This window comes from Vulpes vulpes, chromosome 12 (assembly GCF_048418805.1).
Source record: "Vulpes vulpes isolate BD-2025 chromosome 12, VulVul3, whole genome shotgun sequence".
Classification (NCBI taxonomy): domain Eukaryota; kingdom Metazoa; phylum Chordata; class Mammalia; order Carnivora; family Canidae; genus Vulpes; species Vulpes vulpes.
The window spans coordinates 156,096,637-156,123,244 of NC_132791.1; the positions used below are offsets into that span (position 1 = coordinate 156,096,637).

Below are 26,608 nucleotides of genomic sequence, written 5' to 3' on the forward strand. Positions count from 1 at the left end.
CTTTCTTTTAGTGAGAAAGGGAGGGAGGGGTAAAGGGTGGGGTGCGTGGTGGGGGAGTTGACCACGCCTCCCAGTCAGGGAGAGTAAAAGAAAAAAAAAAAAAACGAGGCCTTTTACCTTTTAATGATAACGCACGTTGCCCGGCAGTATCATAGTGGTGTGAAAGGCCTGAATATGTCTGGTATGTCCAGTAAGGTCACTTGTCTTGATTTTGGCTGTCACTTCTGCTGTTCATAGATGCTGTGTTGATATATACCGCTGATTAGGGCCTTGCTTGTTTGCTGGCATCCGGCCTGTGGGGAGGAGGGTGAATGGGCTCTTCACCTCCTCCCTGAGGCCTGGGAGGGCTTGCTCTGTTGGGGGCAGCATTTCTCTGCTTGTTCGATGCCAGCCACCAGCATGGGTTGAATTTTGCAGCTTCAGAAGGGCTCTTGTCTACTTACTAGGGGTGGTCAGTTTTCCAAATATTTCCCCTTCTCTTCATTAAACCACTGTCTGTTCAGTCTTCTGAGAAGGGAGCAAAAAGCTTGAGATGAACTGCACATGGTAAACATTTACATCTTTGTACATAGGACAGGCCAAGTTACAGATCGTGAATCTTCAAATAATGTGATCTTGTGAGCTGGTCTTGATTATACTTTGTCCCAAATTGGCATCTTCTCCTTAAGGGTAGAAGTAATTGTAAAGTCTAGAGCTGGAAATGATGTGGGTCCCTCTGTGAGTGAGGGTTTGTGGGGCCTTGCTCTGTGCTAACCTTAACCCTTTCAAGGGGCTTTTATGTGCATTATCCTATAATCCAGGCTGCAACCTGAACAGGTAGCTAGGCGTGGTCCCCCCAATTTGCAGATGAGGAACTTGAGGCTCTAGGAGGTTCAGTGACATTCCCTTAAGTCCTGTGTCTTGAGCTGAGCTGGGATTTAAACATTTGGGCTCCAAAGCCCGTGTTCTTTCTATGGCACCACACTGCCTCCTAGCTTCCTTCCTTGTGGAAGCTCCTGGGGGGACCCAGGCAGGTTTTTGATCAAAGCCATTTGTAGGCCAGCTCACCTGGATCACAGACTTTGGAACATATTAGAGCTGGCTGGGGACCCCTGAGCCCTGTGGCATTAACATTTTCTAGTTGAGAAAAGATGGCCTGTAGAGAGAAGCGACGTGCCAAGATCGTGCCAAGATCGTACAGTGAATGTGTTTGCTGGTGCTTTTACGATGTTTGTTGAGTACAAACCATGTGCCAGTGTTGTACCACGTTATTGAGGATAAAGCAGTGAATAAAACAGACAAAAATTCCTACCCCTGTGGAGCTCAAATTGAGGGTTCCATGTTCCCATGCCATAGCTTCTTACCCTAAGCTTCTAGACAGCTCCTTTATCCCACCATAGAATTGGAGAATGCAAAAATAATTTTCATGTAATATTTTGAGCCTGAACACAAGGAGAGAGGTGAATCAGCGGGAGAAAAGAAGTTACGTAATTGACTCTAAAACTAAGGGAGAAGATACTTGGTTTGCTTTTTTTTTTTTTTTTTTAAGATTTTATTTATTTCTTTATGAGAGACAGAGCGGCAGAGACATAGGCAGAGGGAGAAGCAGGCTCCCCACGGGGAGCCCCATGTGGGATTCAATCCCAGGACCCCAGGATCACGACCTGAGCCAAAGGCAGACGCTTAACCACTGAGCCACCCAGGTGCCCCACTTGGTTTGCTTATTCGTTTTAAATACCTGTTCTTTCTATAAGTATTTCTTGAGCACATGTTATGTGCTGGGCACTGTTCTAGGTCCTAAGCATTCAGCAAGTAAATGAAATTCTGAGTAGCGATTATAATATACTTGGTTCTCACTGATACCTGGCAGGGCGTGGAGGTCGTGTTTTGACTCCGTGGTAACCTCTGATTCATGATCGGAACAGTTTTCCCTGTAGGTGGTGAGTGTTGACTGCTTTCTGCAGCTCACCGTCCACCCTCAGCATGCCAGGTTGTAGGATGCTGGCGTACGATGCCTATGTGGCAGCTTGCCCCCTTAAAATGATGAATGCCAGTCTGCCTCATTTCTTATACGGGGTCTGCTCCCCAGCTTGCTATCTGATTCTGTGCTCTGCAGAGGCACCCTAAGCGTTTGAGTGTTTACATAATGGAGCTTTCTTACTTAGCCATGGTCTCAGTTGCCACCTGCAGCTTTTGCCAGAAAAACAGTGACCTCTGCAGCCCGCAAGAATTTGACCAAGGTTGTCTCAGGGAAACTTTCTGTTGATAAAAAGCCCTCTGTAGGTTAGGGGCAGGAAGAACATTTTCAAGTCCTCCTTAGGAGTCCTACACTTTTTTTCCCCTTGCTTTTCTTACCCCCCCCCCCCCCCCTTTTAAGGAAAAGCTATTTTAAAATACGAAACGCCCGGATGCTCCCCCTTGCATTTCCCTGCCATCAGCATTTTATCAATTGATAACTTCTAAAGTCCCTTCTGAACTTGAGAGCCTCCCTGGCCCTAGTTTCTCTCCAGCGTCTGCTTCATGTTTAGTTATGGGGAACTCACCACCTGACGGGATGGCACGTTTCAGTTTTAGACAATTAGAATTAATTCTAATTGTTCTTGGTATTACCACCACCAAGTAGAAAGATGCCCTCTTCTTTATGCTTTTTTTTTGGGGGGGGGGTGGTTAATTATACCAACTCATTCATGTTCTCTGTTCTTCCCATAAAACTTCTCCGCCTCCACCAATGGGTTTCCATTTAAAATAGCTCCTGTTCTGTTTTGGAAGGCTTCTCTCCTGGCTTCTGGTTTGCCAATGTTCTTCTGAAAATGTGGCTTCCAAAACTGACCTCCAGCCCCACTCTTTGGCCTGGCACCCTCGAAGTGTCTGGAGTTGGCAAGAGGGAGAAGTGTGGCAGGGGCGAAGATGCTCTTGAGTCAGGAGCTGGCCGTGATCCGCTTTGCTCTGTGGTAGGTATTAAGTACGTTCCCAGGCCTGTTTCCTGCTTCCAAATGCCAACATCCCTGCCTCTTATGTGAGGTTTAGCTTAATCCCCAACCTTACCTAAATGTTACTTCTATTATTATTCAGAGCTGTGGGTAGAATTTCCCTGTGTTGTTGAGAGCGTGGGTGGGGACGTGGTAGCAGGGTGCCCACTCTCCCTGGAATCCTCTTTGCTGGGTCCTTTGTTCCAAAGCTCTGTCTGGCCAGGATGGTAATTCTCTCCTAATGTTGCTTGTTAGGGTGTCTTCAGATGTTAGATGGGACCACTCCCTTGGTTTACATGGGGGGGGGGGATACTGTGGGCCAGAGGGTAGAAATCAACTTGTCCCCCGTTCTCCTGTCACATGGCAGGTTAAGTTAGCTTTTGTGGCTGGAAGCCAGGCTTCTTGTCTCTTTTCCTGGTGCTTTCTAACCTGGAGCAAGGCCAGAACTGCAGCCCCCTACGACAGGGTCTTTAGTTTAACAGTTGTGGAATTGTCAGTGAGGCTTCTGGCTGGTTTGCCTTGGCCATTGGCTACTGGGGTTTGCACAGAAACCCTATGACTCTGCCCTTGCCTTCGTCTATCTCTACCTGAACTGGGCACGCTGGGCAAGCCTCAGGGGTGCACCTGATGAGAGTCTAAGAGTCCAGCATTTCCATCAAATACCGAGGGCCTGCTGAGCACAGGCAGGGGTGGAGAGCTGGTGGTGCACAGAGAATAGCTGCCAGATGAGAGGTGTTCCTTGAGGGCAGACAGGTGTGTTAGTCCTCATGCTTGTACGCACAATGCCTGGCACATAGTAAGTGCTCAGTAAGGATTTATTGAATGAACCTAAGGATTTGGATACATGAGACCAAACAATGGATAAGGTTGGTGGCAGCCTGTCCATCTGGAGGGTTACAATGGAAAAGGTGATTTCCTTTTTATCTCCCAAATGTTCTTGGAGCTCCTGCCCCATCCTGGACACTGCAGAGGGATGTAAACGTGTGGTCACAGCCCAGCCCTTGTGTAGGTTAGGGAAGGAGATTCGACTATAAGGACACCCCTGTGTCTGGATGGTATGGAGAGTATTCTGTGAGCACTGATTGCCTAACTGCCTTGGCTTTGGAGGGTCCTTCTCCAGCTCTTTCTGGAGGTATACCCCAGGTATCACGGTGGCCAGTGCATGCAGCCCAACAATAAAACTCTAGCCGAAGTACTGCCTTTCCTCTTGGCAGGGACAGAGCTTCCCCCACCCCACAGCCTCTGCTCAGCTCCTCTTTAACCTGACTGACTGACTGCTCTGCATGTGGAAGGCCTGGGTGACAGGTGAACATGCTAATAAAAATCATCCCTCCTCTCCAGGCGCTGTGCCGTTTGTGGTACGTTTTGTTAATTACTTGGCAGAGAGAACATTAGGACTTTAATATACTGGACTGGATTTGCTCCCAGATGTCCAGCTGCATGGGTGACAGGTGGAGGTGGCCAGGCTGGATGGACAGTGGTTGAGTATGGGGCAGGAGGTTAAGATGACAGGGATGGGAAGGGTTGAATTTTCTCCTTTTTCTCTGCTAATAGTGTTGGGACACTGGCAAGGCACCCCCTTCCTGCTCTCCAAGAAAACCTACTGAAGCATTCCTGACCCCCATGTTGTACATCCTGCCCCTCACCCAACATACTTTTTAAAAAAATATATTTTAAAATTTTATTTGAGAGAGAGAGAGAGAGAGAGAGAGAGGAGAGAGAGAGGAAGAGGGCAAGCCCATGTAAATAATGGGGGAGGTGCAGGGGGAGAGAGAATTTCAAGTGGGTTCTGCACTGAGTGCTGAGCCTATTGCCATTGCCAGGCTTGATCTCACGACCCTGAGATCATGATCTGAGCTGAAATCAGTCAGATGCTCAACCAACTAAGCCACCCAGGCGCCCCTCCCCCCCCAAGTGAATCTACTACCTTCTGTCAAGCATGGGGTTGTGGTGTGTGTGTGCAGCATTTGTCCAGTGCCTGCTGCAGGGGGCGGGCAGGGGTGTGGCAGGCAGTGCTGTGCTAGGCACTCTGGAGAGACATGGGCAGCACCCTCCATCCCCTGCTGCTGCCCAGCCTGTCCTTTGGGTCCCAGGGTGCCTGCTTCCTTTTCCCCCTCCCTCCTGTGCCTTTATTAGGCTTTGTCTTTGCTCTCATGTGGACTTAGCCCCTTCTTGCTTCCCTCCTTCCAGAGACCTCTTCTCGGCTTCTGGGAAACCACACAGGCCCCCCCCATCAGTTGGACTGTGGGTCAGGAGCCTCTGCTCCTGCTTACTGGCCCTATTCCCTTTCTCCTTCGTGCCCCCCTCAACAGACAGTGTGGTGTGAGGTAAGGGGGCTGGCTTCACCCCCTAGTACTGGAGTCTGGCTGGTGTTTTTCTGCCCCTGCACGGTTTCATTAAGTTTCTCCCATCAACTCTGAGAGGCTGAGGAGAGTCATTTTTAAGATTTATTCCTGAAGGACCCAATGAACTCTGGTCGTGGAGCACAAAGAGGGTTTAGTGGTTGGGGGGTGGGGGTGTGTGTGAAAGACCTTCCCCCTGAAAGGAGAGAGAGAGTAGCCTGGGCGATTGAGGGAGTGGATGCCCCTGCCTGCGCATCCCCCACGCCTTGCAGATGTGGGGGGATCAGAGGAGAGACGGAGCGGCCCCCAGAGCTCTGGTGCTCAACCTGGTGCTCCGGTGCCTTGGAGGCTGTATGCAGTTTCCAGGAGCCGTGTGTGTGTGTGTGTGTGTGTGTGTGTGTGTGTGTGTGTGTGTGTGTACTGGGCGGGGGGGGCTGCAGGGAGGTGGGAGCTTGTTTGGCAGCAGGCGTCTATCAGACAACTGGAAAGTGCCAGTGCTTGCCTGGCCATCTGTCCCCCTCCGCCTGGCTCCTGTCCGCCTTCTGCTTACCACAGAAGGGCCCGGCAAAGTCTGCAGCACAGGGGCACGGAGCCTGGCCGGGAGGGGCAGGCACAGTCCCGTCCTGGCTTTGTTTATTCTCATCTTGTCCTGGCTCCCGCGCTTTGCAGGAGTTGCCAGGTGCATGAAAAGTTTGCTATGCGGTACCCATCGTGGTGGTTCTGTGGCTGATGGCAAGGTGGATGTGTGCTGCGTTTCTCTTCTGCGTTGTCTGTTTGCTTAAGTGGGACCTTCGCCCTTCCCCCTGCCCGCTGCTTTTCTCCGTCCCTGCTTTAATTTGTAAAAGCACAGCCAGAGCCAGCCAACTCTCCATGGTTTGGGCTCGCCTGCACACCACCCTCCTCAAGCTAGTTAAAGGGTTAAAAATTATGGGGAAGTTCAGCCGGCACTTGCAAGATATGGTTGCCGTAGCAACAGGCCTTCTAATCTGGTAGGTGACCTGAGAGACTGGAGAAGATGTAGGGGTTGGTTTGGCATTTCATTATTTCATGAGGCTGCCTCTCCAGCTGGTTTCTCTGCTGAGCTTAAAGCTTGCTGTTCCTGCCACTAGAATTACTGGCACATTCCAAAACAACAGTGTTGATGGCACTAGCAGTGCGTTAATGGGGGTCTGGCCAGGCAGGGTGGGCGGAGGAGAGGGAGCTGGGTTCCAGGAACCCTAATGTGGGACTTGTCCCCTTGCACAAAGAGGAGGGTGTGGATAGAAGACTGCACTCCGGTTCATTTTCCTGCATACAATAGCTGCCTTCTTGAAACACCACCGTGTAAATCGAATCCTGTTTCCTCGTGCCCTCAGAGGGGACTGGCTTTTTAGAAGGATTTTCAGGGAACGTCTTTAGTTGGACAAGAATCCTTAAATTTTGGGGGTCCTATTTAAGGTCGGGGGAGACCCCCCAATTGCAATATTTACACTGGGTTCCCTCCTCCTGTATATACCTCCAGATGGATGTGGTCCAGAAATTCAGTTCAGCACATGAGTTGCATGTCTCCTGTGCTCCGAGCCCGGTGCCCAGAGCAGAGAAAAGTAGGACAGGATAGTTAGTCTCATTTGTTCACTCAGCAGATGTTGGTTAGAGGTTGCATGTGTTGGGCCCTGCAGAGAATGGACAGGTCTCATCATGGTCCTGGCCAGAGAGGCTCCTAGTCTGAGGGACCTTCCCTTAGAGTGACCTTGTATTGAGGACACCTTTCTCAGAGGGGTCGGCTCTGTTTCTCCTCTCTTCCCCTTGGCTGTAATTGCCCAGAAATCCATGGGCCTGATAATTGGCATGTGTAGAGGCTGTGCTTTCCTAAGCACTGTGTCCTGTGCAGAGTTCTATGTTAGCCTGGGCCCAGGTTCAAAGGGATTTCCAATTGGTTGGCTTCTTGGGTTTCTTGCTTTTTTGAATTTCTTCCCTCTAGAGAGATTGAGTGTGCCTGGGGTTTGTCAGGGAATTTTATATGGCTTACTGCCTCTCCCCATTGAGAGAGTCAGCTCTGTGCAGAGAGGTCTGTGGATTAAAGGCCCAGAGGACAGCTATGGAGGCTCACTGTTCGCAATTCATAGACGCAGAAGCTAAGGACCAGAAGCGATGGCATATTCCACTCCTGGGGCTTCTGGATCCCACACAGGGACTTTCCCCTGCTATACCAGGTCCGTGTTGGACCGTCCCATCTACTGTGTGTATGGCAGGTGTGTGAGAAGGTTGGGCTGGAATGTGGCTCTTGATGGGTGGGAGTTTGAGGGATTGGGAGGTGCACCTGCACTGCAGATGATAAAAGGACATGCATCCTCATAAGATCAGGAGAGTCCATAGACAGTAGGATTACAGTTCAGAGGATCGTTTGGGGCAGTGGAATGAGAGAGTCACCCATTGCTGGCCAGCATGACCCCGTGTTGGGATGTGGGAGTATTCTTGGGAGGGCACACGGTGTGCCACCTGCAGCTGAGGGCCCACGGCCAGCCCAGCTTCTTATGCCCGTGTACTTTGGGTGGTCAGTCTCCTCTGCACGACAGTCTTCCACCTGTAAAACACTGAAATTGACCTCATCGTCCTCCATCCCTCTCCCATCACTCAGTCCAAGTCTGGGGATGGAAGCAGCGTCTTGGCAAAGTCTCTTTGTACTTCTGGACCTCAGGCTGGCTTTTTGGTCACTGTAGGTGGCTTTAGGATTTTGGCTAGTTTTTATCTGGCTTGTGTTAATTTGTCCATTTCGGGCATTTTAATGCATTTCAAGCCCTCGCCTTTGGGCGGCACTGTGGGGGAGGCAGGGGTCAGGCCACATCTTGTGGGCAGCCTTGGGACTCTGCCCACTTTTGTCTGTCTCCTGTGGAACCTAGAGAGGTTGATCAGAATTGGGTTCTGATTCTGCAGGTGGTTCACCTGGATACTCTAAGCTTTAATTTTCCTACGGGGAGAGATCTTCTTGGCTTAGGGGTGGGAAGGCCAGATCAGGTCCACAGGGTCTTTACAAGTGAAGCATCTTAGAACAACTAAAGGAAGAGATCTTCAGGATTGAAGCTGCTGGGATTGGGTTTTGTGTGTGTGTGTGTGTGTGTGTGTGTGTGTGTGTGTGTGTGTATTAAGGCTAAGTCACTGGGTGGAGTGGGGACACATGGGTTGATGTGAAGATTTCTGGGACCTCTAGGATATAAAAGTGGAGGTGATTTTGTTCTTTCCTACTTTGACTTAGATTTTTGTCCAAAATTCTTTCTCTCACAATGGGCCTGATTTCCATGGAAAGAATAGATGTGCTGTGTTGTAATTAGAGCGCCGAAGCCTGGTTAGATGCAGAATAAAGAAAACAAACTGTATTGGCTCCAGAGCTGGCCGAGGCCCTCAGAACCCTGCCCTCCCCCATGGCAGAGGTGTGTGGAGAGCCTCAGTGGTTTCCTTATGGATGAGGAAACTGACAGCCACACAGATGATGGACTACTTGAGGACCAGCTCTTCCCTCTGACCCTGTGCCCCCAGTTTTCTCCTAGAGTTCTCAGGTTTGCCATTCAAGGGATGCCCCTCGGAGTCTGCTTATATTCTATGGGGTTGGGTAGGTTTTGTGCTTGTTGTGGAGTGGAGTGGAAGGGTCTTAGTTGAGCCTCTTGGATTTTGTTGAGGTTCTTCTATCATGAACCATCCTCTATTTTAGAGCAAGAAAAATTGGCAAAGAATTTACTCCCATAGGGACGCCTGGATTGCTCAGTGGTTTAGCGCCTGCCTAAAGCCCAGAGTCCTGGGATTGAGTCCCACATTGGGCTCCCTGCATGGAGCTTGCTTCTCCCTTTGCCTGTGTCGCTTCCTCTCTCTCTGTGTCTCTCATGAATAAATAAATAAAATCTTAAAAAAAAATTACCCCCATATTGACGTTTTAAAGCAGTTGATTGAGATTGGGGGGGGGGTTCCAAATTTTGCATTATTCTGTGTATTTCTGCTAACAGTAATAATAGTAGTGAGTACAATGCCAATCATGGTAGATCCTTGGATGGTCAAAAAGATGAGTGAAATGCAGCTGCTTCCTGCCCAGAGCCTGGTGAGGTGAGACTCAGGATAGCCACCCACGTTTTCTGTTTGCCTTATTGTGTTAATGTTGCCATAGTAAGACATGAAATGGATGACTTTCTTCTCTAGAGAGTGGGAGGTGAGGGGAAGAGAGGTGGGGGTTTGGAGATGAGATGAAGCCTCATAGGAAGTGTGGGGTGGATGCAGACCCAGTGCGGACAGTTTCTGACAAAGGTTCTCTCAGGAATTTTTGTGGAAAAGTTTGACTCCTTTTCACAATGTCACTTGAGGAAACCTCCATACCTACCAGCCAAGAAATTTGGACACATTCAGTTTTTCTGGAGAATGTCACTTCCTGGGGTAACAGGTGACTTCTTGCTAGGTGAAGTAGGACTTGAATCAATTTCCTTCAAGCTTCCTAAGATGTCATGTGCTAGTTCTGAAGTTTTGTTTTTGTTTTTAAGATTTTATTTATTTATTTATTCATGAGAGACAAAGAGAGAGAGAGAGAGAGAGAGAGAGGGGCAGAGACACAGGCAGAGGGAGAAACAGGCTCCATGCAGGAAGCCCGATGCAGGACTCGATCCCGGGACTCTGGGATCACGTCCTGAGCTGAAGGCAGATGCTCAACCACTGAGCCACCCAGGCATTCCTGAAGTTTTGGGTTTTGATGAGGAAACTAGTATCTCTAGGCCTTTGGTCCTTTCATGTACCTTGATCTCCATGTAGCCCAAGGCTGTGCAGATTGAGGGTGCTTGCTAAGTTTTTATCTTTCATAATAAGGAAGCCTATTTGCCGAGAGTTCCCAGTTTCTTGGGAGTTCCTTGTGGAGAATAAACCTTGAGATGTTTGGATGGATGATGGGTAGGTGGGAGGGTGGGTTGGGTGGATGGCTGGCTGCTTGAGTGGGTTGAGAGTGCTGATCCAGGCTTGGGTGAGTCAGAAATCTTTCCAAAATGCCACGTTACATTTGAGGACTTCTCGACATCTGGGTGTACAGGCAACAAAGCAGGTCCTGAATCTCATGAGGGCCTGTGAAGTTTCTGACCATTCCCTTATAGCATCTGCTGCATGTTCCTTCTTATTTAGGTGAATCTGTTGAGGAACCTTGTCCTACGTGAATATCTCCTATGCCAGAGGAATATGGAATAATGAAGGAGGATTGTTTTTTAAAGCTTAATTTATATTTAAATTATCACAGCTTTACCCTTGAGATCTGTGAATTTTTAGCATTTGTGGCTTCAACAATTCACAAGTGACGGGAGTAATTTATAACCTCCCTGAGCATAACTCTGATTATTGGCCTGAGAGGCAGTTTGGCCCTCTCGTCACTGAGCTGGTGGGTAAGCCTGGTACACTGTCCAGTGCCCACAGCTCTTGGGTGCTGCTTATTCATACATAATCTAATTTCATCCTTATAGTAACTGGGAATTGGGTGTAATTGCTGTGGCTTTACACCTGAGAAAACTGAAGGAATTAAATGTCCTGTACACGCTCATTCTGAAAAGCAGAAGGAAGAAAGTCACCCCATCATTCCACCACTTAAACGAACGTTGTGCTAACTTCTTTTGGGGGTGTGTGTAGTGGGGGTTGTATCTCCTGTCAGGCTTTTTGCCTAAGATCTCATTCATGTAGCATTTTTGCATAATCATGTTCTAGTCAGAAGACTCTCATTACAAAAAATATCAGTTAAGAAGCTGTGTAGGCTCTGTTTCCAGACGCTGGGTAATTTTCCCAGGTAGGTATGGTTCCTGGAGGGCCCCTGGGGGTTCTCTTCACAGTCTCTGGGCCGAGCTAACCAGAGGCTAGTGGTTCATTCAGCCAGTATCCCTGGCTTAGGCATTCAGACCCGAGTGGGGCCCTTTGTGTCTAAAGTAGTAGTTGATTGGAGTGCTAATGAATCAATTAGAAAATTACTTGCTGCTGAGGTCCTCAGCCAAACGAGGGTGTGCACGGTCTTAGAAAGCCATCAGAAGGCCATATGCAGATAAATCTCTCTTGGCTGTGGCCCTTGTAAATCGCACCACAGCCTTTCTTGGACTTGTTCAGCACTTGAGAAAAACGAAGACCCCTTCTGCTTTGCAAGGGCTGCCTTGCGCTTGGGCCAGTTTTCTAGCATGTTGGTCCATCCTTCCGCGGTGAGAAAGTGAAGACCAGAGTACCTAGTAACGGCATTTGTGTCTCACTTTGGAAGAGGACCCCTTAGGAGCCATTCCCTTGTTCTTTCTTTCAGCCCTCTACAACAACCCAGTGGGGAGGTACTGTTACTATTGTGTACCAGTTTTTCTGGCTGGTGGGACTGGAGCTCAGGGAAGGGAAGCAACCTGCCTTCGGGTCACTCACCTCAAGAAGGCGGTGGTTTGGCCTTCAGGTGTTCCCCTGGTATCCTGCTTTTCCATGCAGATGCCCCCTGAGTCTTAAATCATAGTGGTTCTTAATAGTCCCAGGGGGGAAGTGGCAGGTGAGATACAGCCCTTAGGGGTGGAATGGTAAAGGCATTTCCAGTTCAGTACCCAGGTTAGGGTTTGGTGAGGTTTAATCTGGGGTAGAAGAGTTGGAGTGACAGCCAACAGCCATGGCCGAAGAGACCCCGGGTGGGTGATGGACGAAGGAGTTCAACATGGCCAGCAATTTGTGTTATGTATTTCAGGACACTTGCCAGGGTGTTTGAACGTGAAGTAGAAACGGGTATAAAGTTAAAAAAGGTGGCATTTTTGTGAATCCTGACTAAAGTGGGAGCTCTCTCTTGAAAAAGATATCTGTAAAACAGTGATTTCTATATGTTTTTCTAGCCCTTCTACACTCGTTTCCTCCTTGGCTACCTATCTTGTATGATGACCTCAGTTTATGAAGAATACTAAGATGTCACTAATCCTTTACCTGCTTGCTTCAGGTGGAGCCTGTGTGCTTCTCCAAGGTCGCAACCAGAGGCAGCTCCGTGCTGGTTTCCTCTTTTAATTTGGCTTCATTTAGGGGGATCCTATGGCCCTTTCATTCCTTGGTTGTTGGGAAGCAGAATCCTTGTTTATAATATCAGATTTCTGTCCTTTTGTTCTGCATGTCATGACAGTTTTTTTTTTTTAAAGATTTTATTCATTTATTCATGAGAGACAGAGAGAGAGAGAGAGAGACGCAGAGACACAGGCAGAGGGAGAAGCAGGCTCCAAGCAAGGAGCCCTACGTGGGACCTGATCCTGGGACTCCAAGATCAGGCCCTGGGCCCAAGACGGTGCCTAACTGCTGAGCCCCCTGGGCTGCCCTGTCATGACCATTTTAATACCTCTGCCAAAAAAAAAAAAAAAAAAACAAAAAAAAAAAAAACAAAAAAAAAACCTCTGCCAATAGTGGGTGCCTTAGATTTCTGGCACCCAGTAGGTGTTCATCTATCATTTGAGTGCTTACCATGTGCCAGGCACAGTTGTAGGTTCTGGAGTACAGCAGGGAACAGTACAGACGATAACCCTGCCTGTCCTCATGGAGCTGACATTCTAGGGGTTGGTACTAATGGAGACCTTGGGTGTCAAGCTCTGATTTGGAAAATAGGACCATAATAACTCTGTTCTCTTTCACAAGGGCTCTTTTTAATATGCCCAGCATTGTGCTGGGCATTTTATATGTGTCTCCATGTTCCGTCCTCAGAAGAGCTTCAGGAAGGCAGGTATTGTCACCCGATTTTTGCAAGTGAGGCCACTGAGAGCACATAGTAGGTGTTCAGTAAATCCTTGCTGGCTGGATGCATGGCATACAGCTTGAAGGCAGTTGGAGCTGGGTTTCGAGCCAAGCCCAGGTTCTCAACAAGATGTTAGGCTGCCTGTCCAGCGCTGCACCTGTCACTTGAGGCCAGCTTCATTTTGTGGATTTGCTTTGCATGTGAGTGCCAGAACCTTGGTACAAGGTTCTGGTGTGATCTCTAACCGGCTAGATGTGTATTACCATCATCACTGCCACTGCCCCTGCTGGAGGATTCTTTTGCTTCTGGTGGTTTCATAGAAGTGGAAATGACTTTCCCATCGACTTCTGTCAGTCCCCTGGCCTCGCTGCTTGAGGCACATTGGTGGCTGCCATCTTGAGTTGCGAGGGTTGTAGGGGAGTAAGACCTGCCCTTATGCCTCAGGACCTCAGGTGACTCTGCTCCTTAAGTTGGCAAGCATGAGGCAACATGTGAAACCTTTAACCTCATTTGTCTGCCTGGCTAGCATCTTGGTCATCCTGTGTTAACGTGGCCACACCAAGTTCCAGGTATTGAAAATCCAAAACAAATAAAGCCTAGCCCCTGGATGGAAGCGGGCTAGCTTTCTCTTTGTGGAAGCTCAAAGTGCAACAGCTCTGTGGGTAGTCAGCTCTCCAGTGTTAACCTGCTTGGCAGGCTCTTGACGTTAAGTTGCAGGCAGGCGTCAAGTTGGTGGGAAGGGGAGGGAGTTATAAGCATGTGGCTGGCCATGGCGGGCAGGGGAGATGACATCCACTTTCTTGTCTGTGCCCTTGACCATCAGGATCCTTTTTGAACTTTCTCTCTTCTCTCCTTCTTTCTGCCAAGTCTCTTAATTTCCACCCACCTTCAACCTGCTTCCCCACATCTCTGCATTTCCTAATACCTTGTGCATTGCCTCAGATTCTTCTTGGCTGCAATCAGTTGGCAGGCCAAGGGGCAGAGTCCACCACTCAGTAAAGATGACCTTGTGTCCCTATGATAGGACTCTAACCTGTCCCAGCAGATATTGGTGGAAGGTCAAGGGTGGTTGCATGGATGTGAAAGTGGGTCATGTAACACTGCATTGGGAACAGTGCAGAGAGGGAGGAATAGGGTGGATGAGAGTGTAGTTGGAGGTTGGAGGGTTGGAAAGAATTCAGGATGGATTTGTTTACTGTACTGCAGGATCACCCCAATGGGCAGGCTTGCTTGCTTTATTTATTTATTTATTTATTTATTTATTTATTTATTCATTCATTCATTCATTTATTCATTTATTCATTTATTTATTTATATATTTATTTATGGGGGCTGGCTTTAAGCAACAGAAATTCATTATTTCATAGTACTGGCGGTTTGAAGCTGAAAATCAGGGTGTTGGCAGGGCCATGTTCCCCCGAAGGCCCTAGAGGAGGATCTGTTCCTTCTGTGCCTGTCTCTTATCTTCTGGCATTGCTGGCAGTCTTTGGCGTTCCTTGGCTTGCATGGGTCTAGGCTCTGCCTCTGTCATCACATGGCATTCTCCCTGTGTGTCTGTGTGCCCAAATTTCTCTTATTTTGTAAGGACACCAGTTGTAGGTTAGGGCCCCACCCTAATCCAGTATGACCTCATCTTAACTTGAGTATATCTTCAAAAGATCTGATTCCAAATCAGGTCACATTTACAGATACCAGGGTCAGGACTTGAATGTATCTTTTAGAGGGACCCAGTTCAACCCTCAACACAGGATGCTGGTGCTGGCCCCAAATCCAGAGGGCATATTCAAATTCTTGTTTTAAGGGACCTTAAAGACCCCAACTGATTTTGTAATTTCAGTCAGTCCAGCACATTCATGTTAGGAATCCTGTGTTTGCTGGGTTCTGGGCTTGGCCTGGCATAGGGGGAGGTACTGCATGGCCTTTACCATGAGAAGCTTCTGTGGAGACCAGGCCTTTTACATGCAGCTACTTCAGGGATGACCTTAGAAACGGTTTTGTCTTCCTGTCTTATTAATTTGGAGGCCACCTGGATCAAGCCAGGATTTATTCGCCCTGCCCTCTGGAAGGAGGTGGTTGGGAACCCCTGGATCTGGAGGTTCTTTCAGTGCTTAGTTTCCTCCTTCCAAGTGAGGGTGGTGCTTAGGAGGCCTCTGAAGTGTGCTTCTGGGTGTCTGTCCCAGGCAGCCATGGTAGTTAGGAACTGTTTTATCAGAAGGGCAAACACTGTCGTGTCAGTAGGGATGTTTTTCAATAAGGGCTCCTGTGTTTTGTTGTGTATGAACAGGAAGCCAGGTGTGGGTTAGTGTCTTACGGGTCGGGCCAGCCCCCTTTTTTCCCTCCCAGAAGTTTCCTGTAGGAACAGAGAGAGAACTGAGATTAGTCTTGCCACGAATGAGAATTCTTCCCACGACTTTACAGTCTCCCTGAGAAGGATTTCCACACAGATGACAAGAGTGGAGCAGAAAGCATTTGTAGTTATTGTGTTGGTGAAAACCAATGTAATGTAAATAGGAAGTCAGGATTATATGTATCCTCAAAATGCTGCCACTAAAAACCACACATGCCAAGTGAAATTTACACCAATGTGCTGTAGGCTTCAGAGCACTGTCTGCGGGCGGCAAGGGCTTAGGCGGTGGGGGGACTTTGTTCTCTCTGCCATCCTTCCTCTCCTCTGTCGCCCACCCCCACCCCATCAAAAAAAGAGAAAGAAAATTAATTAGGCATTTCCCTCAATTCTTTCACCTCTTACAAGGCCTTCACTGCTCTGAAGATAACAAAACATGTTGAGTCCAGAAGATTCACTGCTCTGTCTACCAGTCATTACAGGAGGACAATTGTATGTCCCTAAATGACCAAGCCACAGGGGATCCAAGGAAGTATCTTTGGTCTCCTCACTCTGTCTCCAGAGTGATAGCTTTCTTGGGAGTGGCTTGGGTCCCCCATGGCCAGAGGGGGCCCTCAGGAGTCTATTTCTGCAAATATTCACGATGCCGAGACTGATCATGTGCTTCACATAGGTAATGTTGTGAGTAATTAGCTTCATGTCTTATTTCCAAGCGCTATTGTGGGTGTATGTTCATTTGAAGGAAATGAGATAAAATTCTGGCACTTCCCACTATCCAAAGATTAATATTGTTAATACCCTGTTTTGAATTGTGTTGGTGTGACTTATTTTCTGAACATGCCCCTGCCCGTAGAAGGTCAGGTGCACTGTGGTAATACCAGTCCATTTGGCTGCTTGAGCCCAGCCATCAAACCATAGGTGCCTCTTGGCCAGCACCCTCCCCACTGAATGCTTCCTCAGCTGCCAGGTGCTTGGCTCCTGGCCACTGTCTCCTTTCTTCTCAGAGCCTTCGGAAGTGGTGACCACCTGCCTCAGTTTGCCAAGTTGCAAGTCCTCTTGTAAGATTCTAGAGCCTGTGTAGCACAAGGCTTACCTTCCAGGAGGCTTGCCCACATGCTCACTGCCCGTGGCATTCCTTTCTCCAGTCTGGAGCTCTTTGTAACTAATGTTACTAAGAACCAATTTCTGGAGTGCCTGTGTAGTTCAGTCAATTAAGCGTCTGCCTTTGGCTTGGGGGGCTCTGGTCATGATCCCAGAGTCCTGGGATTGAGCCCCAACACGACACACTTGCCCCCACCGGCTGCCCAGCAGGGAGTCTGCTTCTCCCTCTACTTTAGCCCCTTCCCATCACTCTCCTCCCATGTGCGTGCTCTCTCTCTCAAAATCTTAAAAAAACAAAACAAAACAAAAAAACAAAAACAAAAACACCCAGCCAGTTTCTTTTCTTTGGTCAGAAGGGAGTGGGGAATGGGTGTAATCTTTGCTCCAAGTCCTAGAGTCCAGGACTGCTCTCCTGTGTGTGTCCAGTATGGAGCACAGCTTTCACCTTCTTGGGCCCACAGGTCCTCGCAAGACTGATGAGATGGGATGGATGTTCTCTCCAAACAATGCATATTCACATGTACAGATAACTGTCAAGGGGTTTGAAGACCCTTTGAAGCCCTTCCCTGTGGCCATTCAGAAAAGCCATGCCCCTCTGCCACTGGGTGTGCCCTGTGACTAGCATGGCCTTGTGGTGCCTGTTTTGTTCTTGTGTAGGGTGGGGTTGGTGACAGCTACCTGATGGTTAATGATGTTGTGAATAGTGACCGTGGTTGTTAGTAGCAGCTCATTTCCCAGCCCCATTTCGCAGATAAGAAAGCCAAAACTCAGAGGGGGAAATGACGAGCTCAGGGCCAGAGAGTTAGAGTCAGGACTGCAACACAGGCCTTGTGACTTGAGAGCATGTGCCAAACACCCGATTTGTAGCAAGGAATGTAGTAGGTGCTCAGTAAATGATAATAACAAAAGCCACAGGGAGTTAGGGCACCGCCAACCTGTTGGTTGTGGGGCTTCCCCTCCCCTAAAGGTCTCTACCTGTCCTAAGTATCTCCCTGGTACAGGATCTGGGCTCCAGAGCTTGCAGGTGGGTGGAGGCGAGCACAGATCCGCCAATCCTGGGAAATGTGTAAAATCCTGTTCCTGAAAACCGGCCGGGTTCTCAAAGTGTCCCGGCTGGCGTGTTTTGCTAGTCACGAAACATGATCCATACGCTGTATTTTAGGACTTCCCATCTGTCGGCATAGGGAGGGTTTTCACTTGAGGGAGCTCAAAGCATGGCAGCTCACCAGGGGGGGAGGGGGTAGGAGGGGGAGGTGGGCAGGGAGGATCTGTGACAGCAGGGTGGCTCTGCGCCTCCACCCAGAGCACAGTCTGCCTAGTTGGGGGAACCTGGCACCTGAGGGACAGGATCGGGGTCCTTGGGATGTTCTGGTCAGCAGCATCCCACATCCCTCTTCCCATTACTTCGCTCAGTTTTTAGACAGATGCCCACATTTTTAGTTTAGGAAACTGGTACAAGAAGTCTCTTGTCCAGGATTTCAAGGCTGCGCTGACATCAGAACTTAAGTTTTTAGACTGTCCAGTGTCCTTTCCCTTCCTTGAGTCTGTCCTTCTGTTTGCTGGGTTTTAACTCTGTAGGTGGTACAAGGCAGGGTGTGGGAGACCTTGCCTGGGAGTGAGGATGGGGAGGGGTAGGCCTGGCGCCCCACCCTGCTGGCCTCTGGTGGTGGAGGTGGTGGAGGCAGAACAACGCTGAGAGGGCTATTGATCCACCCAGCTCTGCTGAGGGACAGCTGCAGCACATTCGAGGCTTTCTTTTTAAAAATGCATTAACTTGACCGTAAGCAGGCCCCGGTTTAAAAATAAATAAATAAAAATAAGAAGTCAAACAAGTGGGAGTGAGAGGCAGGGATGGATCAAAACCTTAGGAAAACCAAAAGTGTGTTTGAGGAGGGTCCTTCTTTTCTTTTTTCTTTTAAAGATCTTATTTTTTTCATGAGGGACACAGAGAGAGAGAGAGGCAGAGACACAGGCAGAGAGGGAGGCAGGCTCCACGCAGGGAGCCTGATGTGGGACTCGATCCCGGGTCTCTTCAGCCCTGGGCTGAAGGCTGCGCTAAACCACTGAGTCACCCGGGCTGCCCCCAGGAGGGTTCTTCTTGATGTAGGTGCCAGCTCCAGGCCAGGATGCCGTGCCCGTGTTCTGGGCCCGAAGACTGTCCTGCTCTGCTGTGCCTGGGTTAGCTCTATCTCGCTGGCTTGGTCTCTGCAGGGAACTTTACCCAAAGCCAGAGGTTCCAGCAAAACCCCCTTTGGGGGCGGGGTTGGAGGGAATGGAGGAGGCCTCCCATAAAGTATGACGGCAGTCCATCTGTGAGAACCTGCCTTGCCAGCCCCAACTGGGGCAGTTTGCTCTCCTTTTGTGCCCTTAAGCCACCCTGGCCTTTCTCTTGGTTTTTCCCAAGTGTTCCTTCCCTGCCTGGAAGGTGTGTCCCTCCCTCCCCTTACCCCTGGTCTCCAGTTTAGCACCTGCCCATCTTTCAGATCTCAGCCCCAAGGGTACTTCCTGACCCTACATGGGTCAGGCCTCCAATTATACAGACCCCCGAGGCTCTCAGTACTTCTCTTTTGAGTTCTGACCACAAGCATAATAAAAGAATTAACTTACCTTTTACAGCATTTAGCAATTAGGCTTGGGGGGGAAGGCAGGGACTGGTCTGTCCTGTTTGCCCAGCACAGCACAGTAAAGGGGGTGGTAAATCCTTGTGGAATGGAGAGATGGCAGGTCAGGGTCTATTCTCTTTGGCCCACGGATGCAGTCTGAGATCAGAATTCACCATGATTTCCTAACATTCCTGGCGGCAAGGGGCCCCCTTTGAGGTCAGGATATGATTTCAGAGTGGAACCTCTAACACTTGAAACAGGGAGACTTCTGCCTGTAGCCCCAGAGGCCAGGGTAGGCAGCACCCCGGAGCTCGCATGTCTCGAAGCTTGTCCGGGCCAGTCTGTCCCCTTAGTGGGTGAAAAGACACGGAGCCCAGAGAACAGAAAGGACTTGGCCAGGATCACACAGCAGAGCCTTTGAAGACCTTGATTTGGGCCCCAGTTTAATGGCTAAAAGCTTGTGAATGAGGTACCAGGTGCCAGGCACTGTGTTTCCTCTGCTCCATGCCATGGCTCCACCGGGGAGGCACCATTTGTGGAGAAATGGAGACTCAATACTCAGTGGACTTAGTTGCTTGCTTCAGGACGCAGCAGAGGTGGCATGAGAACTCTGGTCTTTCTGATTCAACATTCCTGTGCCTCCCAGCAGGAGGGCCCAGTTACTGGATTGGCTGTGGTGGGGACCCCACCTCCTGCTAGCCAGTGGAGGTGGAGGTGGAGGTGTAGCGACCTCAGGAGGCTCCACAGCTTGGTGGTGGTGGTGGTGGTGGTGGTGGTGGTGGTGGTAGGGGAACGACAGCTGGTGGCTCACACAGAGACTACCTCTCTTTGCCCACCTGGTTTCACCTTTTTCTGTGTCCTCCCTCGCCGCCGCCTCTGAGAGAGCTGCAGAAATTCCTCTTCCCCCTCGACCTGGACCTCCTGGAAAGGGATGGAGGGTGACGAGGCAAAATTTGCACCATTCCGGGAGTAACTTTCCATCATTTGTGGCTAAAAATAAAGCATGCACTGGCTCGTCACTGCCTTATGGGCTTTCTTTTGGGGTTTCACTGGGAGCCGCTTGCCCCTTTATTGCCCCCTTCTTGCTGCCCCTCAGCAGGTGTGGGGACTCCCACAATCTGGGGACGTGGGTGGGCTTGATGCCGCTCGCCCTCCCCAAGAGCAGAGCCCGCAGCGCCTCCAGGGGAAGCGCCCCTGCTTCTCTGCAGCCCCAAGCAGCCCCGGTAGTGGGCTAGGGCTCTGGCATGCATGGGGACGCCAACTCCCTCTACAAATATTACTGCAGCTGAAAAGAGACAAGCCCCTTTAGAGGGCTTTCTTTGTGCAGCCTGCTTCTTTCTGATAGCTGGAATGCACAGAGGCAGGAGAGATAAATTAATTTGTTCAATTAATTTTGTAAATATTGACTGAGCAGAAGTTTTATGCCAGTCACATGTTAGGGACCTAAGGGCTAACCAGAAAGCAACAGGACCCAGTCCCTTCCTTGAAGGTGTTTATGCTCTCTGTAAGGGAAGAAAGATGTGTTTAGGTAGAACTAGAGTGGGCCAGCCATGGGGTCCTGGTTCCCCACCACACCCAATTCCTTTTAGAATTCCGTTGCAATGTCTGCCTGAATGGGGAGCTAAATGCTGAACTGTACATTTTGCCTTTCCCTCTTTTTAAGATGCTTTAATTCCTTTCTCCTCCAGCCAAGAAAAAAGAAAAAACATTTTTTTGAGTGCTTATTATATGCTAGGGCTGGGTGCCCTGCTAGTACTTTACTTGCATTTATTTCTCTGGACTCAAGAGTCACCCTGGGAAGTAATTTTTATTTTCATCCTTATTTTCTAGTTGATGAAATGGAGGCCCAGAAAGGTTAATTAACTTTCCGAAGATCCCACAGCTAAAATGTTGCAAAACCTGGATTCAAATGTAGGCAGATTAATTCCAGAGCTCACTCTCCGGCTAGCCGTATAGGCAAACACATCTACCTGGAACATATGTGTCTGTTAAGCACCTACCATCTGCTCACCGTGAGCTACCCTAAAGGTTCATTCTCTTTAAAAAAAAAAAAAAAAAAATCTTCACTATGCTTTCTATTTGATCTTTAATATTCCTATTAGCCCTGTGGGAGAAGAATTGGACCCCAAACCCCAGTTTTCCTTTCTAAAAAACAACAACAACAACAACAAAAAAAAAACAAAAAAAACCCAGGTCTCTGTAGAGGGCACCATACTTTAGAGGCTGCTATTAAGTCCTCTTGTCTTAATCTGGCGCTTGTGGAGAGAGAGGGCCTCTGAAAGCATTCTGCAAACTGTAAAGTACCCCGTGAAATGAAGGGCATGGGAGAAAAGGTATGCACACAGACTAGCTGGTAACATGGACCTCATGCATCATACTTGGGGATTCCTTGTGCTGTTGTCATGGTCTGGTTTCAGGTACCTGTGAAAAATTATGGTAATTAAAATGTAATTTGGAATCCCCTGTTGGCTCACAGCAGCTGGTCCAGATGTAGGAGGCTGGGGCTGTCCGTGCAAGAACAAGCTAAGGCTCGTTAGGGGTGTCACTTTGCTCTGCCCTTTGTGTTGCTGAGGATAAGGGTGGGGGCAAAAGATAGAGCAGCTATTTTTATATTGTTCACGTCATGTTCAGCATTACTGGATGTTTGTGGTTGGGTCCCTGTTTAGCCTCAGCTGGGAAGAGAGAACTCCCTTTGCTGCCTTGGTCTGTATAGAAACTCAAGCTCATGCCCCTTGAGTATATATATTTTTCTAAAGGCAGAGGGACCCAAAGTGACCATGCAGTCACCCTGGATAGGTCGGAGTTGTCTTATTAGGGCTTAGATTTCCAGGGCTCTTCAGACTCCTTTCTGGGGTGGAGGGCGGCTGCAGAGAGGCAAGAGGCTATGTCCTTATCCACTCCTTTATTACATTCAACAGATGGGTTTTCAGTTGAGATACACGCCAGATCTTTCTCCAGGTACTTGCAAAGTGAAGTTGACCCTTAAACAAACGCAGAGGTTGAGGGACAGCCCCCACCTAGTGGAAAATCCACATGTTATTCTCGACTCCCCCAAAACTTAACAATAGCTTACTGTTGATTGGAAGCCTTACTGAGAGCACAAACAGTGGATGAACACATACTGTGTTATGTGTATTATATAGTGTGGTTTTTTTTTTAGGATTTTATTTATTCATGAGAGAGAGAGATAGAGAGAGAGAGAGAGGCAGAGACACAGGCAGAGGGAGAAGCAGGCTCCATGCAGGGAGCCCAATGTGGAACTCGATCCCAGGGTTCCAGGATCACGTCCTGGGCCGAAGAGAGGCACTCAATCGCTGAGCCAACCAGGCATCCCTATATAGTGTATTCTTAGGGTAAAGTGAACTTGGGAAAAGAAAATGTTAGTAAGAAAATCATAAGGAAGAGGAATCTATTTACAGTACTGCACTGCACTGTAAGTAATCTGTATATAAGTGGGCCAGTATGCTTCAAACCTGTATTGTTCAAGGGTCAACTTGTATTATCCCTTAAGGATTTCAGAGTCTAGTTGGGGAAATGGAGAGTAAATGTTGAATTTGGCTGGGCTTTGTTATAGGTACTGGGGACCCTGGACTGTCTTAGTAGGGGCCACAGGGGCTGTGGGAACATGGGAGAGGCACCTAGGATCACAAAGGGCATTGAGATGGTTTCTTGGAGGAGGCATGGAGTTGCAAGAATTGACTTAATGAATTGGGGGATCAGAGGTTCCAAGTATGTATTTTGGTTTTATTTACTTTTGAGTTTTATTTGTATACATACGTGATATTACCGGTGGGTATAGCCATCATATCTTACTTTATTACTCAGTTGAGGTTCTGGGATTTTATTTTTATACCCAAAGGGCATGCTGTCTTTGGAAAGTTTGAGGAGAAAAAAATGCTGTATGTCAGCCAAGCCCTTGTTGCTTCAGAGGTCGGAGATTGGAGGTCAGCCTGGGCCACACAAAGCCTGCCCTTAAAGTCCGTGTCTCTCCAGGCCTCTTGGCACTTCTGGCACCTTGTCTGCTAAAAGGACAGACTAGAGTGAGTTATTGCATAGAAGGAGTTAAGGTAGCTGGCTCCCCAGACCCTGGGTGCTGGCCTGTCTTGTGCACTGAGCCCGAGTTTGTGTGACAGGGATGAGCATGTGGTCCTACCTGCAGATCCTGCTGATTGAGGCATGTGGTCCCAGGAGTGGCAAGGTTGCTAGTGGATCCCACCGTTAAAGCCAACTGTGGGATCTGTTGCAGAGTGGAAGTATACAGAGCATAGCACTTTGCCTGGGGTAACCTAGTATGGTATGGCTACTTCAGAGCAGGGGCTCATGTCAAGAGTTTGCAAAAAGTACTGGTTACTGGTTCACTGTCCTTTTCTACTTCCACTGTTTGTACACTTTATTTGACATAGGTTCTACTCACAGAGCATCCACGATAGCATTTCTTGTCCACCAACCACACTGTGGGTGGGGTGTTGAGAAGCCAGTGAATTCAATACAGTCCTGCTCTTGGGGTAGCTGACAGTTTTGGGTGGTCCTGGTGCAGGCCTGACCCAACATGTGCCTTCTGGGACCCTCTGCAGATAGCTGGAATGTCTTAGAGTGTCCCCACCATCCTTGTGAGCCACATGCTGACACTGCAGCATGCCAGCCCTGTCCTTGGTGTGGGATTATTTGCAGTTAGTATTCCAAATGTCAAGTTCCCCTTGACTTGAGCTGAGCAGACGAAACAAAATGGCAGACAGATTAGAAGGGGCTTGAGAAGCCTTTTCGGATTTGAAAACCTTCCTTTGTTGACTTTGAGAAGCTGCTGAACCAGGCCAGTCTGCAGAGGTGGGACATCTGCCAGGTGCCCATTGGCTCTCAGGGCTTGGGAGGCTCTGGCCAGTGCTGGCTTTTCTTCTGTAGGTAGATGGCAGCTGGGATGCCCACCGAGCTTGGGCAGGAATCGAATCCAGTTCCTTCACGTTAGTGCCCCCAGAGCAGGAGGGGAAGAGGGTGGAGGTGAGGAGCCAGGGCCTTTGAGGGTTTCAGGAGGGGCTTGGATGGGTTCCTCTGGATGGCTGGTGAAAGGTTTAAACAGTGCTCACCAAAGGCATAAAAATTCCTAGCTAGAACCTGGAGTGTCATTGCTAAGAGAACCTTAGAGATGGTCCTGTTCATTTTCTTCTTTCACAGAAATGGTAGCTGAAACTCAGAAAGGTTAAGTCATCTGTGCAAAGCCACACAGGAAGCAGTGAAGCTGGAATTTGAGTAGTCTGTCCGGCTCTGGGCTCGTACTTGTCCCATGATGTCACATTGGCTCTTGCTCCCAGTCCTCCCTTCTTTGAGACTCATTTATCCTGCCCTTCCCCCAACTGCTTCCTTTTCCTGCCTGCATTCCCCAGGAATCCCTCTGCAGAGAAGTAGTAGGAACTGAAAGTCTGAGTGGGAACCCCAGCTCTGCCGCCTCCCCAGCTGCTTCTCTACCACCTTCCAGGGGACAGAGTGCTTGTCCTCCAGGATTGTATTCTTGTCTCCTGAGGACAGGCCAAGATGAGTCTCACTCCTCGCTGGGCCACTGTGGGTCCCAGAAAGGGTTGGTGGCATTGATCTGTCTGGCCTCAGGGGAGAGAGACTTTAAATGACGTGAAGCTCTGCAGACCATGGTGGGCCCGTTTTAAGTATGGCCGGACATGGGATCTTGAATGCCGTCCTTAAGGTCTGCCTCTGTGTCCTGCAGCCATTGCAGGGCAGATGGCAGAAAGATCCTCTTGCATAAAGGCTTCTGCCAGTGGCCCCTGGTTGCTAGATCCAGAGTCCGGGAGGCAGTTTTCGCTTTTCGCTCTTTTTCCTTGCACACTTAGGCACAAATGCCTTTTGTTCCCAGGAAACAGCTTTCTCAATCCCCATCCTGGAACTATCACCGGAATGTAATAAATCTGATTTGTGTTTATGTTGAAGAAATGAAACACATTTCTGGGGAGGAATGCAAGTGGAGGCCTTGAGAAAGGGGCTGTGTTTATGACAACAGTTTGCACATGTGGCTTTAGTTTTGAAAGTGTGGTACTGTCCCTTCTTCCTGATAGGGCTCTGGTAGTAAGAGCTGCCTCTCGTGTTCTGGTGCTTGGCGGACACGGGGCAGAGTTGGCGCAGGCCCTCACAGCTCTGGCTGTCGCCTTACTAGTTCTGAGAGCCCGGCTTCTCTGGACCCTGTGATTTCTTGGGGGTTGCAGTGTTTCTGGGGACAGCACCTCTGTGCTGGTTGAGTCAGAGCTGATTAGCGAAACCTCCTCGCTCCCATTCCAGGTAGAAAACAACAGGATTGAATTTAATAGGTATAAATGTAAAGTCCTGTATGTGGGTTCAAAAAATACCAACTTAATAGGCACAGGATGGGGAGCTTCATTTTAAACAGCAAGTGAGAAAGTGACCCTCGGCGTTACCTGACAGTTGGTCCCATGTCCCGGCAGTTGGCCTTGGCTGAAAGAAAGTAGCGCAGGCTGGCTGAACAAGGATCATGTCCAAGAGGAGAAGGATGATGTTGTTGTTGTTAATAATTCATAATAATAGCTAGGTGCTTTACATGCATTATCATTCCATCCTTAAAGTCATCCTTTGAGGTAGGTCAGAAGAGCCTCTTTCTTTGGAAGAGGAAACCCAGGCTTGAGAGATGGCATTTCTTGCCCAGTGTCACACTGCAAGCAAGAGGCAGAGCCAACTGGAACCCAGAGCACCAGAGCCCGTGCTCTCTGTGGTGAACGAGAGGGTCAGCAGCTGGTGGGGGTGCTGGATGAGGAAATGCTGGCGTTGAGCTTGAAGGTGGTTTTAATGATGCCTGACTTCTGTATGGTCCTCACTGTGTGCCAAGCGCCATTCCAAAGAGTGGCTGCTGCTGCTGTTTTTTTTTTTTTTTTTTTTTAACCAAAATTGTTAATTTTATACATATCAATTCTGTTACTATTTGGTTTTACAGATCAGGAAACTGAGGCACAGAGAGGTTGAGTCAGTTGCCCAAGATGATGGAGCTTGTGTCAGTGCTGGATTCAAACCCAGATTGTCTGGCTTAGAGTTGTTAATATCTAGGCCCCATGACCTTGGACATGGCTGCCACTGCTGGTGGGGGGGGTGGGGAGGGGGGGGAGGGCAGGAGCTGCCTGTGTCCTTTGTTCTGTGAGGCAGCCTGTCTGCAGGACGCTGTTGTGTTTGGATCCAGGGCAGAACCACAGCCTGCGGGTGGATGTATAAATAGGAGAGGCCTCTGCTCTCCTAAGTCCAGGCACCAGGTGGTCATGGAACAGGCCCCTGGAGGGAGGTAGGGAGCTCCCCACTGCCAGGTGAGGGCCCACGGTCGGGGATGCCCAAAGAGGTGGGAGGACCGAGGAGACCACCTGTGTAGGGTCTGAGAGGCTCCTCGGGCCCCTCCGGGTAGCTGGCTGGCTCCCCGTCCTTTGTTGAGGACAAGGCCGGCTTTCCTGGCACCTCCCCCACCCCCAGGCAGTGGCATGTCCCGGTGGACCACTGGAGGGGAAGTGACCGGGTGTCCGCCGGGTGCAGCCTGCCCTATTAGGAAGCCCCGGCTGTCAGGCCCGGCA

The 26,608-nt window shown here is 49.3% G+C and overlaps 1 protein-coding gene across 8 annotated transcripts in view; it reads left to right on the top strand.

The window, feature by feature from the left end:
- The window catches only part of SSBP3 (single stranded DNA binding protein 3), a 164,915-nt gene that overhangs the window by 43,356 nt on the left and 94,951 nt on the right, over nt 1-26,608 (top strand). For 2 of the 8 annotated variants that reach the window (XM_072730843.1, XM_072730847.1), the window contains exon 1: nt 2,775-2,930. The exons of the other annotated variants lie outside the window; for them this stretch is intronic. In XM_072730843.1, the coding sequence (XP_072586944.1) occupies nt 2,790-2,930 (141 nt within the window). In that variant the 5' untranslated portion in view covers nt 2,775-2,789. Of the gene's footprint in view, nt 1-2,774; nt 2,931-26,608 lie in introns of those variants that run through there. 8 annotated transcript variants of the gene reach the window in all.